The following is a 15748-nucleotide window of genomic DNA, read 5'->3' as shown; positions in this document are numbered from 1 at the left end:
TTCTGACAAAAATACATTATAAATAAATTATTTATTTATTATTTTTGGTAAATAAATCTATTAAATTTTAGATCGATCCCCCTCTAAGCTAAAAACAAATCGGTGTTGAAAAAAGAAAATATTTAGTATATTTTTAAACATAAATTTCGGGGTAATGTATTTTTTCTCAAAAAGTTTTGGGCTGTTAGTTCAAAACGGTTTTTTGGAGGCATTTTTAATACTAACTGTAAGGTACAATGTACTTTGTTAGGAAGTGAAGGGCTGTTTTTTAAGAAATCCATTATTACTGGATGCAGTGCCGAAAAAAAATTTAAATAAATACCATCGAAGAATCCTAGTTAACAAGTTTAATATTTTATTTTGATATAAACATTGGTATTTTAGCTTTTTGTGAAAACATTCCCTACGTTTTTCATTATACAAGGTCTTAGGTCATAAATCATAATAGGCGGTCGAATGAACGTTTTATCATATTAATACAATGCTTAAATTACTACTGTTATTATGATTGCATCCGACACTTCCAATAGATACATTTTATTTTACTTATAAGTTTACCAAAAATCAAAGATAACTACCGAGACGTGTAGAGTACAATAAATCGATCATTATCGATTCAAACAGGAAAAAAGTGTTTCCTTATTCTACGACCACACACAAATCACGGAATTTATCTCTAATTACTAACTTAAAACGCGAAAAAATTATGCTTATATAAAAGCCCGGACCATCGCGTCCACATCATTCATTCAACTGTCTAAAATTTTAAAGTTTATCCATTGAAAAGACAACAACCTATATTCGTCAACGGTTATGGATCTTCGGCGTTTAAATAGTTGTATTATGGCAATATGCGTTTGCGCCGCGTTTATAGTAAGTACACAAAGTGCAAACACTTAGTTGCAGAATAGGTGCCCAAAATTGATTTTTACGATCCTAATGATTGGCGGAGGAATCTATAATTTTTGCATAGTTACTTTAGATGAATGCAGCAGAATAAATTACTTCAAATAATTTAAGGAAAGGATTATCGGTATTTTTTTTCGTAACATTTTCTTGTAGCCTCTTTTAACCGCGCAATTGTTTTTTAATAGAGCCTTACTAACAATTCTAAACACATGTTTCGAAACAATGTAATAATCGTGAACAGGAAAAGATGGAATTTGTCAACTTTAAAGTTACGTCGTCACAATTTGGGATTTGATCAAATTAAGATAACTATTTAGCATGCACGCCAGTCAAATTATTGACTGCATTTAGTTTGTCTAATACTATTCTATTATGTAAAATGTTCAATATAAATAATTAGAATATATCTAAATTAGATATATTTTAATTATTAATAGATAATCTAATATATTTTATTAGGTAGTGGCATTGTTTTTAGAATAATTAACCAACAAAATTACATAGGTACTAAGTACTAGCGAACAGTAAAAAAAATACTAAAACTTACCAAATCATTGAAATACTTGTCAGATAACATCTTCAAATGCCAACGGAATTCAGAAATTACTTTCAAAAGGACCGACCAGCAAGGGTTTGGTTCCATCCACACAATCCGACCAGGAGGATAAATCTGACTATGCTGCAATTTTGGAACAGGCAAAAGTCAAAGAATTTTTCGAAAAGTTGAGCTCGATAGAGAAGTCTTTCAAAAATACCGACGTGGACGATAACAATTCGGATTTAAGGTATGAATGAAACCTGACAAAGGTTTGTATATTTTAAATCGATGTATCAGAGTACCTGTGTATAAATGTAATCATTCGAAATATTATATTTTGTTTTTTTTGCCAAACATCAAATTTTATTTTTGTGAGTAACGAAAACTAAGATTAATTTCAAGGTGATACCTTAAAAAACATTTTAATTTATGTATTCAAAAACTCCACCTCAAGAGTTTCTTCGACTAGGTAATATTTGGCATAGATTGTTAAAAATTAAAATATGGGCAATTCGATTCTACTGTTGTTGTTTTTGTCCGATTTTCACATCAGTATTTTATTACAAAAAAAAAAAACTGTAGTAAATCTGAGTTGACACATCGTTTGAATTTACTGCATTTATCCCATAGACCTCTAAATTTAATACACTTGATGAATAGTTTAGTAAACAGGTCAATCCATGAACATATATATTATATATATTTATATGATTGAATCGGATGCTGGTAACTGTTGACGACTAATAGTCCTTATTCACTTACAGCTCTGTAGTCGAATCGTTTGTTCGACCAATACACAATATCATATGTCCGCGCCGCGGCGGCGGCGTTCAAATGCCGGCTAATTGTTTTTGCCCAAAGCCCTGTACTGACAAGTTGTGTTTTCCTGCACCGGTGCCACAGCTCGGTCAATGTTTTACTTCACCCGTGTCTCAACAACAGGTTCTACAGCGCTTCAATTGCTTGAAGCCATTTCCTGTAGCCAATCAGCAACCGATCAAACCGCCGTTTCCGACCTTACCGAAAATTTGTTTATCACCTTACGAGCAACAATATCTACAACCACTATTGTCGGCCAACCAACAGCAACTGGACAATCCACTAAAATTCCCTACTACAGCTCAACAACAACCACCGGCGTCGCTTCAGGGAGGAATTAACCCGTTTGGCGTATTACCGCAACCGACAATTTTCCCTTGCCCTCAATACGGATACCCGTTTTATCAGCCGGCCGCTTTTGCTAGTAATTTGTTTTGGCAACTGTTGTCTTCCAACAACCCAACGATCGCAAAAATGATAAATTCATTATTAACGATAAATCAACTAGGTTTCGGTTATGATCCCGTAGACTTGATAAGACAACCACCACGTGGTTACAATATCTACGATTTACCGAGACAAACGTGTTGCGATTCGGTAGAACCTCCCGTACAATATTAATACTAAACCTATTTTATACTGTCACAATGATCAATTAACGTGAATAAAATGTTAACGCATTACCTTAATGTGAAATTTGGATATATCTATCAAATTTAAACGTACTTTCTCAAATTAGTTAATTTTTAATTTGTACTATATAAATGTTGTATACTAATTGTTCCGAAACACCATTGTCGAATTAATAGAAATAAAAATAGAACATAATTATGTATCACAATAGAGTTTAGCTCTTACTGCGATTGGAAGTTAAACAGTGCACATGCAGTCACTCTTGTAATTGAAGGGGTGCGTCATGAGTGGATAAATTGCTTAACTGACAATTTCAAAAATGTTTAGGAGGCAACATTTTAGTCATAAATACATACATATATATATATATATATATTCAAATGCTTAAAACTTTTAAAATTTTTAATACGTATGGGGATTTTAATCATAAATACCTAAATAACCATTCCCAATATTTTGTTTATATTGACTCGCTAACAAGTTATGAGCTAAAGTTTATTAATACATACTTTGTCATTTTTCTTTTCAATTATACAAAATAAAAATATTAATAATTACTTAGCTAACTTATGTCTATAATTTAAAAATGTTTAAATATGATATGTACTCATTGAATTCAAGAATTGAAATACGTTATGTTGATAGGATTACAAATTTAAATATGAAAGTGATATTTTAAGTGAAATTATTTGTCCTACAATGACAATTATATTCTAATAATGAATAATTTCACTTTAAATTTAAATTTTCATAGCAAATTTTTAATCTTATCAACCTAAATAATTTTACAAAATATTTAGGTTCATTTTATGAGAATACATGAAATATATTCTAACCCTTATTTGTGCACTTTTGTTATTTCCAGTATCTTATCAAAAATGGGATCGGCGCCACTTATTTACATATTTTACAACATAATGAAAAATGTTGTAAATTGCAGCTTGTATTAAAACGTTGTCACAGCAAAAATGTGTTATCCTTGTGTGTTACATGTAGTCGTAGTCTGCAGAATATATAGAAAACTGTGAACCGTAGTTCAATTAAGAAGTCACAATTGTTATTTAAAACAACTCAGTAAATACTATAAATTAAATATATATTATTATGTATAAAATATTCATTATAAAATACATATTTAATCAATGTAACTGAGCCTTTATTTTTTTAATTCCAATCTAAATATTAACTCACAACAAATCCAATTATTAAACATTAAAGCTAAAATAAATTCATTTTTTTTTATAAATGAAATAATTAGCTTACTTACAGATATTTTAAACATTTTTATTATAGTAAGTTTTTTTGGATTTTTTAATAGGTATATATTATGATTTAAAACGTACAAAATCCAGAGCTTAGAATTAAAATATTTATGATTTTTTACATAATGATAATTATCATTTATTTAGGTTCATTTTGTATTCTGTCGTATATCTCATCACAATCTTCATTTTTAATATGTTTCCAACCATCTTTGGTAATATGATAGACTGAAAAAAAAAATTCATTATTGATAAATATTATTTTTAAATCATTCATATAATATATAGACTTACCTCTAACAATACCACCACTGTAAGCATCTCTGTGAGTTGCGTGGAAAATAGCTCGTTGCCCGAGCTTTTGGGCTTCTTCGTCAGTAAGGTCCCATTTATAACCGGCATCCAAAACACCAAACGCATAAATTGATCCAGAACCTACGGAAAATACTTTACCAGGTGTCCTAGAACCATCATTGTCAATATAGAACAAAGACGGACCCTAAAATATACATCAAATGAACATTTTTAACATAATTGGTTTCATGACATTACTGTTGAGCGATCAGAAAACTTACATTTTTATCATAACCAGCTAACATCATACCAATTGATAGTCCATAACCTTTATAATAATATATCATATTCGACATAATTTTCGAAGCAGCTGTAACACTTATACGCTCTTTATTTCTTAGTTCGTGTAATCTGCATTGTTTAGAAAGGACACGATCCCAATATACACAGTCAGCTGCTCCACCGGCTAATGTTCCTAACATGAAATCGTTGATCTCAACAATTTTTTTCATGCACTGTGATCCAATATATTGTCCACCGGTAGCTCGAGAGTCTACAGCCAATACAATGCCGCCTTGGTATAAGAACCCAAGAGTAGTAGTACCATGATGGAAATTTAATTCTACTGGACGACCCATCGTATCACGAGCTGTTATCAAACGCATATTTTCGACCGGCTAAAACATAAATATGTATTATAGATTCATGTAAATGTACATAATATAATTAACATGTATATACAACATATTCTAAAGATAATAATTTTGTTATGAGATTTAAACTGGAAAATATCTATTTAAATTAAGTAAAAACTACAAATACGAAAATCATAATTTTGTTTAAACAACGCGAGAACAATTGGAGCTTTTAATTAAATTTATCATATTATTTTTTCATGAGTATGTGTGTTTGTGAGATGGTTGCAGGGATACCACCAGTAAAGCTGCAACATTCATTCGCCCTCAATGGTTGTCTTTATTTATTTAATGTAACACTTGCTAAATTCAAAATCAACATACAAAAATACTATGTATAATTCAGCAAGAAAAACAAATTGAAGAAGTAAATACAATTTTTTATTTTTGTAGGTATGCAATAAAATTAAGAAATTAGTCAAGTACAGGGCAATTTTTTTTTTAACTCTGATGCAAAACTGGTTTATACTTTATACTTAATATTTCTTCACCTCGGAGGGGAGATTTTCCAACCCTAAGTACACAAATAATATTTGTCACCCTATCAGTATGTTAATTTTTGTATTATAAGGCAGTAAAAAAGTTATCAAAACAATTTTTCGGCCATCCTGGATAACCGCCTATGAATCCGCTTCTATTTCAATTTCGACGTATTTTCCTACAATGTACTTACATTTCCTGGGAGTGTATAGAGATTCATTTGGTTGACTGTGTTATTATCCTGAAACGAATCAAAAGCTTCTTTTTCTTCTTGTTCACACTTGTTTTTGAACATTGTGTCTTCTGCAAGTCCACATAACGTTAACATAGCCATGACTACTGGCAATAACTTTTAATACACTTAAACGTAAAAACTTTCAAAAAATCACAGATGAATCTGAATGTAATGATATTTTTTAACAGTACAAAAAGATTAGTAATTGTTGATTTATCATTTTCAAAAAAATTCCCATAACCTCAAAAATATTCAAATAATGCGACGTTGCCAGATATTTTCGAAATGTATTCTTAAATAATTTCAAGTTCAAATTTCGAAGTATTTCTTTGGAAAATATTCAACTGGTTATTAATATTGGATATCACAGTTAATTATCGAATTTTTTTTTTAAGCGTTGATGTCAAAGTTAATAATTGTATGTTTGAAAGAAAACCGTAATATTGTTTATTCCGGTTAACCTCAAAATATTTTAAGTTTGGCAACGTGACGTGCGTCCACACTTCATTCTTCATTCGTGTTGTTGTGGAACGGGACAAGTCCTGTTCCTTTTCATACATTTTCGGCACGCGTTTTAGTTACTCTGTTTAGGTAAGTATTATAAAATGTTTTATTTAGAAGTTAATAATATTAAGTTTTATATTTATTTTGATAACTTTCGGTTTAAGTTTTAAAATGTGTTGCATTCGCGAAACACCAAATTGAAACCGCGCATATTCTTTCAATAACATGCCGCTGAAAATTACTTGAAATTGCTTTTTGAATTCATCGCTTATGATTACATTATATCACTCGTGTTATAACATGCGTTTTGTGATTCTTTTAATTATAAGAAATTTGAATTCTAGAATTTCAGTGGCTCCAATTAACGCTAATGTTAATTTCTTATTTTGAGGTTATGTTGTTTCACTTTCAGGATTAGGTCGTTTTTTTGAAATGGGTGGTTACAAGTACGTACAAGAGGTGTACAGAAAGAAGCAGAGCGATGTGCTGCGTTACTTGCTGCGCATACGCGTCTGGCAATACCGTCAAATGACCCGTGTCCACAGAGCTCCACGTCCAACCAGGCCCGATAAAGCCAGGCGACTTGGATACAAAGCTAAACAAGGTGACATTCCATATGAAACAACAATGTGCTTTACAAATAAAATTTAAACCATCAATTACAATTTTAGGATTCTCAATATTCAGAGTGCGTATCAGGCGTGGTGGCCGCAAACGTCCAGTACCCAAAGGTGCAACATACGGTAAACCTAAGAGCCATGGAGTCAATGAATTAAAACCGAAACGTTGTCTTCAATCAATTGCTGAGGTAATAATTTTAACCAATAACCTAAGTTAAGCCTTAATACATTCAACGATTAGGTTATAAAGTTTGAAAAAAAAATACTATACCTTCTATAACTATTTGTTGCAAATTTGTTTAAAATCACATTATGTATAATAACACAAATTCCTCTACTTTTTTTATTTAATGATAATATTTAGTGGTATAATATATAATAATATAGTTTTTTGGAATTAAAAAACTGATGTTATATTTTGTTTTGAAGAAATTTAAATGAATTGAGTATGTTAACTTTTTTGGTTTAAGGTCTAAAATAAGGTATAATGCTAAATGAGCTTATTTTTAGTATTAACTAATATGTTTTAAGCCTATCCATTAGTTATATAATATGTACGTCACACTTTATTAAGACCAAAATAGTTACTCTGTATGCTTTGTAGAAAGCTAAAAAAATATTCATAATTCTGATGTTTTTTCCACTACAGAAAAATTAGTTAGGTTTGTGATGAATATGTACCATGCACCACTCCTTATTGATTAAATGAGGATATTATACAATATTAATCTGACAACTTCTATAAATTCATAGAAATAAATTGATTTTTTTTTTTTATATATCTGTTTATTGTTAAAAAAATATTCTAATTAAAAGTTAAACTCAACTTGTATTTTTATGATGAACATGTACCATGCACCACTCCTTATTGAATAAATGAGGATAATATACAATTATACTGATAAATACTTACAGAACACCAAATAGGTAGATAACATTTAGGTTAGTAGTTATCGTTTACATTTAAATATATATTATCAATTATCGAAATAAAACGTTTAGTTATTTTTATGATGAACATGTACCATGCACCACTCCTTATTGATTAAATGAGGATATTATACAATATTAATCTGACAACTTCTATAAATTCATAGAAATAAATTGATTTTTTTTTTTTTTTGTATATATCTGTTAAAAAATATTCTAATTAAAAGTAAAACTTATCTCGTTTTTTTATGATGAACATGTACCATGCACCACTCCTTATTGAATAAATGAGGATAATATACAATTATACTGATAAATACAGAACACTAAATAGGTAGATAACATTTATGTTAGTATTTATATTTGTTATATGTTATATAATATCAAGTATCAAAATTTAACGTTTAGTTTTATATGATGAACATGTACCATGCACCACTCCTTATTGATAAATGAGGAAAATTCTATAGATTTCTGATTATTTTTTTAGTAGGTATGATCATGATATTACTGTTAGTAATTCCAAAGTGATACTTATATTGCAGAGTTTGTTTCATATTGTATTTAAAATTTTTATAAAAGCTGTATTGTCGTTAAAATTGTATCAACTAATAACTAGTTTATGATGACAAAAGTGTAAATATAACTGCTGATCATAATCTGTGAAGGGTTAATCTTCCTTGGATGTCTGAGAATGATTTCAAACAATAACTATTGGGATGGCTTTGTTATCTTGGGCATTGTTGATTTAACTAAATCTTATATATTTGTTTTACTTTTTATACTTGCTTTTTTATGAAATTACTTAGATTTGAAGGAAAACTTATGTGATGATAAATTGTGTTTTGTAGATAATTTCCGAATACGTTTGTGGACAAATATACAATATTGTTCCCTTGGCTATCTGATAAACGTTTTTAAGTGTATGATTGTGATGACAAAAAGTGTAAATATAACTGCTGATCATAAACTGTGAAGGGTTAATCTTCCTTGGATGTCTGAGAATGTATTTTAAAAAATAACGTATTAGCATGACTTTGCTATCTTTGGCATTATTGTGTTGACTAAATCTTTTATATTCTTTTCCTTTTTTATTCATGTTTTTAATGAAATTACTTAGATTTAAAGGAAAACATATATGATGATAAATTGTGTTTTGTAGATAATTTCCGAATACATTTGTGGACAAATATACAATATTGTTCCCTTGGCTATCTGATTAACGTTTTTAAGTGTATGGTCGTGATAATAAAAAAATAACTGCTGGTCATAATCTATGTAGGGTCAATCTTCCTTGGATGTCTGAAGAGAGCACTTTAGTATTAATAATTAATAACATTGCTATTGTGATGACTATGTACCATGCACCACTCCTTATTTCATAGATGAGGACAAATGTATCTATATCTGACAAAGCAATAATATGATAGTATTAAACTATTTGGTGATTTGATGATGACAATTTTGTAAAATAACTGTTGATCATAATCTATGAAAGGTTAATCTTCCTTGGATGTCTGAGAATTTTTTTTTTTCAATGATAAAAATACCTACTGATATTTTGTTGTTTTATATGTAATATATTATATTTTTGTTTTGATTTTTTTTAAAAAAATTATTTAAAATTATAATGATGATAAATTGTGTTTTGTAGATAATTTCTGAATACATTTGTGGACAAATATACAATTTTGTTCCCTTGGCTATCTGAATTGAAAATAAATAATAATCAGTGCATACTTTTATTAATCATTAATTTATTATAGCTTTAACAGTAGTAGTAATAATAATTAATAATTGAGCTAATTTTGTAAGGTTATCAATTGCTTTTATTAAAAACTGTTTAATAAGCGCTGTTATTTACACAACAGAAATTATCGACAATAATGATGATAACTTGTGTTTTGTTAAACCACTGAAAATAAACATGTGGACAAACCTCAATTTTGTTCCCTTGGCTATCTGAATTGTTGTTGTATATTTATTTAACCTCTCTATGTCTGAATTGCTTTTGAAATTTTCTATGAATTTAACTTACAAATAGCTAATTAACGAATTTTGTTGTTTTATTTTAGGAAAGAGTTGGACGTCGTTGTGGTGGTCTGCGTGTCCTCAACTCTTACTGGGTTGGGCAGGACGCAATATTCAAGTTCTATGAAGTAATAACTGTTGATACTGCACATCCCGTAAGTTCAATGAAATATTGTTTGAAAATGTTAACTATAAAGAAATGATGAAATTTGATTTGCCATGCACCACTCCTATTTTACAAAATGCGGATAAAGGCTTTTCTGATCTTTAAGATAAACAACTAATATCAATTCAGTCAATTTAGTGTCAATTATTTAATTCACAATTTTTTTTAGGCTATCCGCAGAGATGCCAAAGTCAATTGGATCTGCAACGCGGTGCACAAACACAGAGAACTACGTGGTAAGACATCTGCCGGACGCAAGTCTCGAGGTCTTGGAAAGGGTCACGGATACTCCCAGACGATTGGTGGATCAAGAAAGGCATGCTGGAAGCGCAAGAACACCTTACAGCTACACAGAAAACGATAAACCCATTACTATTATATACTATTTTGTATTGCATTTTTATGGCAACATCGTATGTTAATAAAATGGTGTTTATTTTACAGAACGTTTCTCATTTCTTTTAAACTATTCATCCCATCTTTGTTCTTGTTAGAACTTCACATTAATATGACACCACACTATATAATTAAGAGATTACGTACACACCTATGGGTATTTTATTTAAATATAAAATCTCTAATAGCATTTAACGTTTAAACAAGTATCGAAATAATGATTTCAAATTCATTTTAAATTGAAAAAATTGAAATGGATAACACGATTAAATTTAAACTAAATATTTTTTTTTAATTTAAAAGTTGTTATAAAATCAATACATTTTTATTTAAAAAAAAAATAACATGTTATTATATAAAATAAATAAAACTTTATTGCAGATAAAAAATTTCATATTTGATGTGCTAAAAAAAAACTTATTTTAAATAATTGGTTATTATTTAAAAGTTCAAAATTCCCTGGTGTAAATGTTGTTACGTAAAAGTTATTTGTTCTTAAAAAAAATAATAGTTCAAATTTTAGTATACATATATTAGCATTGGTTGCTAAGTGTTCTTTGTTTAGTAGGCAATTTATTACAGCATATCAAGATGCTGTTAATAATTTATTAGCTTTTATAAAACGTTAGTTTCTGCTCCAATATTTTTTTTATGTATTTATCCCTCCTTATTATAATTTACGTTTAAGTACAAAGGGGATAATATTTTGGTATTAACTAAACACATGTTGAGCATTCTCACAATACCTATTATAATGAAATTTATAAAAAGTAATTGACGTAAGTTGATGGTTGTAAAAAAAATCATTGAAATTTAACTGTGTTTTATTTTTAATTTATAATGAGGTACTACAATACAGCGAAATTAAGATTTAAATAAGCTATTTAATGTAAACTTGAAAATATAATTAAATATATTTTATGTTTTTGTTCGACTAAGAAGATAAGCTTGGTTAAGTAAAATAGAAATTCATAACACGCAACATACCACACATGTATACATATTTAGAGCACTTGATCAAACAACCAACGGATTGGAAAATTGCTATTGTATTTAAAATATACATTCATGTATAATATTTTTACCATGAAATACTTTTAAAAAAGTTTAACTTCAAAACATTAACACAAGTCTAATATATATTTTTCAACTGTTTTTTTATTATGGTTATTTTTGCCAATAAAATCAAATGCACTCAGTCAGCAGTATCTTTAATAATAATTATAAAATACAAATCCCTTCTTATTTCCATTGTGGCAATTATAACAAATAAAACAAAACTCTTAAAACTATGTTCCCTAATTCTCACTTAATATTTATTTAGCTTCAATTTAAAATAAATAAATTCGGTGTGTTTTATAGTTGTACATATATATTTTTCTTTGGCCCACTTTACACAATTTTGAATACAATTCCAAACACCTGTGTTCTTTATAAAATTATTAATAGATAGTTATACAACTATGAACAATTGATTCAATTAGTCATATAATATTATGAACATTTTCTTCTTTAAGAAAAGTGTTTACAAATAATAACATATCACAGAAATATTTAAAATTATTTTTTCAATAATGGATATCTAATGGTAACATTAATAATTGTGCTTAGTCGAGTAAAGTTTTCGGAAACAAATTCATTTTAACAAAATCATCAACCACCTGCAAAAGTACACACATTGTAGTTATTCCTTCAGTTTTAGTTTTTTTTTTTAACAAGATGTAAAACCTAACCTCTTTTAGTAGATCTTCAGTTATCTTTGAATGCTTTACAACAAAATTAGTGTTGCTTATTAATTTTGAACCGTCCATATTGACACGATAACCAGTTAAATGATCTTTCTGAACGAATGGCGACAATGGAGTATTGTTTACTCCAGATTTTAAACAAGCTTCGGCCCACGGCACGGAATGCTTATCGTTGGCTTCACTTACAATACTATCCAAAGCGTTCTAAAAAAAATTGTATAAACTAATTTTACTTCTTTAAAACACATTTATAATTATAATAAAATGTACACACTTGACAAAGAGTTGAAAATATAGTGCCTAAGAACTCGTGTTTGATGCTGAATATTGAAGAAACAATTTCAGCTATTGTTTCTTGTGTAGTTTTTCCTTCGTCCACCAAGTTATAGACTTCTCCATTAACATTTGGTAACTTTAGTAAATGCCAAACAACTCTAGAAACATCTTCGACGTGTACAGTATTACACGCTGTGCTCCCTTTCCATAATATTCGGATGGGTTCACCAAGGCTCCGGTATAGTGAGCCGATCACGAGATTAGGAGCTATAATACAATATGTATGTGCATATTATTATTTAAAAAAAAAACATTTAAACTGTAAATAAAATGAGACGTACTCAAGCCTGTTTTGTCACCCAAGCCGTAAACGATGGCAGGACGTACGACTGTGTAATTCAACCCGGGAATGTTTGTCAATTGTTTTTCTATTTCATATTTATACTTTGCTATAGAAGTTAACGGTGTGACTTTATCGTCTTCTTTGAATGGTTTGTGGTTAGCGGTAAACTGACCGGACGACATTTCTATGTACCGTTTAATACCGAATTTAGCCGCTGCACGAGCACAGTTCATGCTCAATTTAAATACGCTCTCTTCGTATATAGCGTCTGGCAAACCGAGTCTTGTTTCTCCTGCACAATTAATGGCATAATCGAAATATCCCTCAAAGGCGTTCTCGCAAGAGCCTGGAAGCATAGAATAATTTGAATGGATAGTAAATAGGTATAGTTTCATACTGTTGTGGGTCAACTAGACACTTACTTTGGTGTATGAGATTGGCACTGCAAAATTCGACCAATGGCGAATCAAAAGCTTTTTTTTGAGCATCGTTGAGCCAAGCTATTTGCGGTGGCACCTTATCGACAACTCTAATAGCCGACGCCAAGTCGTTGTCGACAATGTACTTGACTATGTGGCGTCCGATGAAGCCACAACCTGCAAGCATAAAAAAAGGAATTTTAAAATTTGTTTTCCAAACTAATCCGACTTATTTTTTAGAATTAATTGTTGGTTGAAAAATTCCGTACCTCCTAAAATTATTACTCGGTCGTTGGACATGGCGAACAACGCCGATCAATAAGACTAGACTGAATCGCCGACAATATTATAATATATAATATTATTTCCTGTGATTAGAAATGGTTCATGAGTGCGGCACAGACATCAGCGTAGTGCGATAAGTACCGAGTGCGTCACCTAAAGGAAGTCTGTACATGATTTGAATGTAACGTCGAGCATAATAATAAAGTAATAATAAATAATATCTTCTCTTGTTTGTTACAAAATTACATACCGCTCACGTACGACCTGTTAGCCTGTGCCGACAACTACCGAATGCCGCTTATCTCATGTGTTGTTGATAATATTGATGATAAACAATGATACTATCACAGAATAGATTAAATTTAATTATGTTAAATTTGAATTGAATTTAATCTATTCTGCGATACTATTAAAATAATATACCGTCTGGCGTCTACCGAAGAGGGCTCACGACTGACAAAAAAAAATTATAAACTATCGGTTAGGTAAAGACAATAATAAAATATCAAGTAGGTCTATTCAAATAAACAGCGGTCTATTAAAAAAATATACTGCTTTGAGGTTTTACGGCGATTCAATAGATTTTTTTTCGCAATCTATGAACAAAAGTGTGAGACCGAATCACAAATAATTATTTACAACTTTTCCCATAGACCAAGGTTCCTTGACAGTTGATTAACTGTCCAAGACAAATTATTTGTCTTATTATTAAGAAGTGTAAATATTTTAATGTTGAGCTGTGTCGAGTTGCATAGGGCGTTGTATAGCTGAATTTAAGTTTTGGTCTAGTAAAAATGTATTAACTATTAATTATTCCTTAAAAAAATATTGTAATTGGTAAAATTAAAAAAAAAATGCGAAGAATTGAGGCGCATTTACGGATTCGGCAATTTGGTTTTTTTTATTGTTGTCGACCATAAATGGGTAATACCATTGTAATCAAAACATGTTTGTACACCTTAAATTTGTGTTATAATTTGGAAAATACGACCTACATTTTTAATTAATAAACGAAACGCAAAACCATTGAATATTAATACAATTGGTATTAAAATCAATATTAGTATTATAACTAATTAATATTGTAATAAAATTATTTATAACCAATGGTACAACGTTTACGTACCTATTTGTTTAGCTTAGTTTACCAGATTCCTATTTATTATATTGAAAATATTTATTTAGCGTTATAATTATTTGTGTCAGTTTGACCGATAATCGCATTAATCATTTCGACTGTACGCTAGTACAATAATCGTTTAAATACCTACAGGTGTATTATATATTATAATTATATTAAACTTTCAAAAGTCTTTCGACGTACAAAGTAACTATACATTGTTCAGTGGAATAAATAAGAGAATTCGCTATCTCTAGAAATATGCACCGGTGCACACGATTTACATATATATATATATATATATATATATACACTTATGATCATTTAATTAGTATTATGCGAGTTGTAAGTCCATCTTACAGCTGTGATATCAAACAATATGGTAGGTACTCATTATAATTTTTTGAAAAACCCAATCCACAAAAGTAATACGATGATGTTAGATATAGTTAATTTAGACATAGTTGTCGAAATACGTATATGCTTAAACCTATTATGTTTGTGGATTGGGTTTTATTAAAAATTATAATACCTATTTCCCACAAAGTTACTCTGGTTTTTATTTAAATATGAGTAAGTACACGGTAAAATGTATATAGTAGTATACTCTGCTTATTCTGAATAGAGTATAGTAAAGTGTAATATAGTAAAATTTATAACCCGTTTCGGTGCCATTTTTTTCTTAAGATAACAATTCGAGACGGTGTGCAATAACCTGTATATTTCAACCACAAAATAAATGAAATTTATTCTGAAATTTAAATTTCATTTATTCTGTTTCAGCCATGGGTATATAATTGTTTTTTTTTTTTTGATAAACATAATATACATAATACCCTGACCCTTACGCGGCCATTTTATTTTTATAATTGAAAATTTCGATGAAGAGGAACTAGGAAGTAGAAATGCAATAACCTGGTATATTTAAATTATGGTCTATCCCCAGTATCCTGTGGTATTATAACAATATATCATATTATATTTAAACATAACCTCACAAACCTATATACACTATATAGCAGCGCTAAAGTGGTGTGTTCCGCAA

At 29.4% G+C, this 15748-nt stretch overlaps 4 protein-coding genes across 7 annotated transcripts; 2 read left to right on the top strand and 2 right to left on the bottom strand.

Annotated features, from left to right (window-relative positions):
- The first annotated feature begins 757 nt into the window (after nt 1–757).
- LOC126840314 (uncharacterized) lies at nt 758–3467 on the top strand. Its single transcript, XM_050575970.1, has 3 exons — nt 758–873; nt 1480–1694; nt 2212–3467. Exons 1-3 carry the CDS (start codon nt 814–816, stop codon nt 2885–2887), a joined length of 951 nt encoding a protein of 316 aa, XP_050431927.1. The 5' UTR covers nt 758–813; the 3' UTR covers nt 2888–3467.
- Nucleotides 3468–3978: 511 nt separating this feature from the next.
- LOC126840317 (proteasome subunit beta type-5-like) lies at nt 3979–6090 on the bottom strand. Its single transcript, XM_050575971.1, has 4 exons — nt 5824–6090; nt 4737–5132; nt 4456–4660; nt 3979–4389 (listed from the first exon to the last, which is right to left on the bottom strand). The coding sequence occupies exons 1-4, from the start codon at nt 5962–5964 to the stop codon at nt 4301–4303; spliced, it is 831 nt and encodes a 276-aa protein (XP_050431928.1). The 5' UTR covers nt 5965–6090; the 3' UTR covers nt 3979–4300.
- A 227-nt stretch (nt 6091–6317) lies between these two features.
- On the top strand, nt 6318–10562 carry LOC126840318 (60S ribosomal protein L15). Its single transcript, XM_050575972.1, has 5 exons — nt 6318–6456; nt 6782–6973; nt 7041–7177; nt 9995–10105; nt 10286–10562. The coding sequence occupies exons 2-5, from the start codon at nt 6802–6804 to the stop codon at nt 10478–10480; spliced, it is 615 nt and encodes a 204-aa protein (XP_050431929.1). The 5' UTR covers nt 6318–6456; nt 6782–6801; the 3' UTR covers nt 10481–10562.
- Nucleotides 10563–11654: 1092 nt separating this feature from the next.
- Nucleotides 11655–13961, bottom strand: LOC126840503 (uncharacterized). Of its 4 annotated transcripts, none has more exons than XM_050576292.1 (7): nt 13834–13961; nt 13568–13747; nt 13302–13475; nt 12878–13225; nt 12535–12803; nt 12246–12464; nt 11655–12173 (listed from the first exon to the last, which is right to left on the bottom strand). In XM_050576292.1, exons 2-7 carry the CDS (start codon nt 13596–13598, stop codon nt 12120–12122), a joined length of 1095 nt encoding a protein of 364 aa, XP_050432249.1. In that variant the 5' UTR covers nt 13599–13747; nt 13834–13961; the 3' UTR covers nt 11655–12119. The 4 variants fall into 4 exon arrangements, with proteins under 4 accessions (XP_050432249.1, XP_050432250.1, XP_050432248.1 ...); XM_050576293.1 differs by having other exon boundaries at nt 13568–13736; nt 13834–13851; XM_050576291.1 differs by having other exon boundaries at nt 13568–13870.
- Between the last annotated feature and the right edge of the window lie 1787 nt (nt 13962–15748).

The sequence above is a fragment of the Adelges cooleyi genome, unplaced genomic scaffold (genome assembly GCF_023614345.1).
Source record: "Adelges cooleyi isolate 19-005CV unplaced genomic scaffold, UGA_ACOO_1.1 ACOO_flye_CR_arks_rails_tigmint_CR_PRNA_376, whole genome shotgun sequence".
In the NCBI taxonomy this organism is placed as follows: domain Eukaryota; kingdom Metazoa; phylum Arthropoda; class Insecta; order Hemiptera; family Adelgidae; genus Adelges; species Adelges cooleyi.
The sequence above is the reverse complement of the archived record's forward strand: the minus strand, read 5'-3'. Positions and strand labels throughout refer to the sequence as shown.

What these genes read in the sequence shown, in the direction of transcription:
- LOC126840314 (XM_050575970.1), top strand. Translation starts at nt 814, where the DNA reads ATGGATCTTCGGCGTTTAAATAGTTGTATTATGGCAATATGCGTTTGC. An exon ending in GCGTTTGCGCCGCGTTTATA is followed by an intron (nt 874 to 1,479) that starts GTAAGTACACAA and finishes AATACTTGTCAG; the next exon opens with ATAACATCTTCAAATGCCAA. An exon ending in GATAACAATTCGGATTTAAG is followed by an intron (nt 1,695 to 2,211) that starts GTATGAATGAAA and finishes ATTCACTTACAG; the next exon opens with CTCTGTAGTCGAATCGTTTG.
- LOC126840317 (XM_050575971.1), bottom strand. Translation starts at nt 5,964, where the DNA reads ATGGCTATGTTAACGTTATGTGGACTTGCAGAAGACACAATGTTCAAA. An exon ending in TAGCTGGTTATGATAAAAAT is followed by an intron (nt 4,661 to 4,736) that starts GTAAGTTTTCTG and finishes TGTATATTTTAG; the next exon opens with GGTCCGTCTTTGTTCTATAT. An exon ending in CAGTGGTGGTATTGTTAGAG is followed by an intron (nt 4,390 to 4,455) that starts GTAAGTCTATAT and finishes TTTTTTTTTCAG; the next exon opens with TCTATCATATTACCAAAGAT.
- LOC126840503 (XM_050576292.1), bottom strand. Translation starts at nt 13,598, where the DNA reads ATGTCCAACGACCGAGTAATAATTTTAGGAG. An exon ending in CCGAGTAATAATTTTAGGAG is followed by an intron (nt 13,476 to 13,567) that starts GTACGGAATTTT and finishes TTATGCTTGCAG; the next exon opens with GTTGTGGCTTCATCGGACGC. An exon ending in GGGTGACAAAACAGGCTTGA is followed by an intron (nt 12,804 to 12,877) that starts GTACGTCTCATT and finishes ATTGTATTATAG; the next exon opens with CTCCTAATCTCGTGATCGGC.
- LOC126840318 (XM_050575972.1), top strand. Translation starts at nt 6,802, where the DNA reads ATGGGTGGTTACAAGTACGTACAAGAGGTGTACAGAAAGAAGCAGAGC. An exon ending in TGGATACAAAGCTAAACAAG is followed by an intron (nt 6,974 to 7,040) that starts GTGACATTCCAT and finishes TTACAATTTTAG; the next exon opens with GATTCTCAATATTCAGAGTG. An exon ending in CTGTTGATACTGCACATCCC is followed by an intron (nt 10,106 to 10,285) that starts GTAAGTTCAATG and finishes AATTTTTTTTAG; the next exon opens with GCTATCCGCAGAGATGCCAA.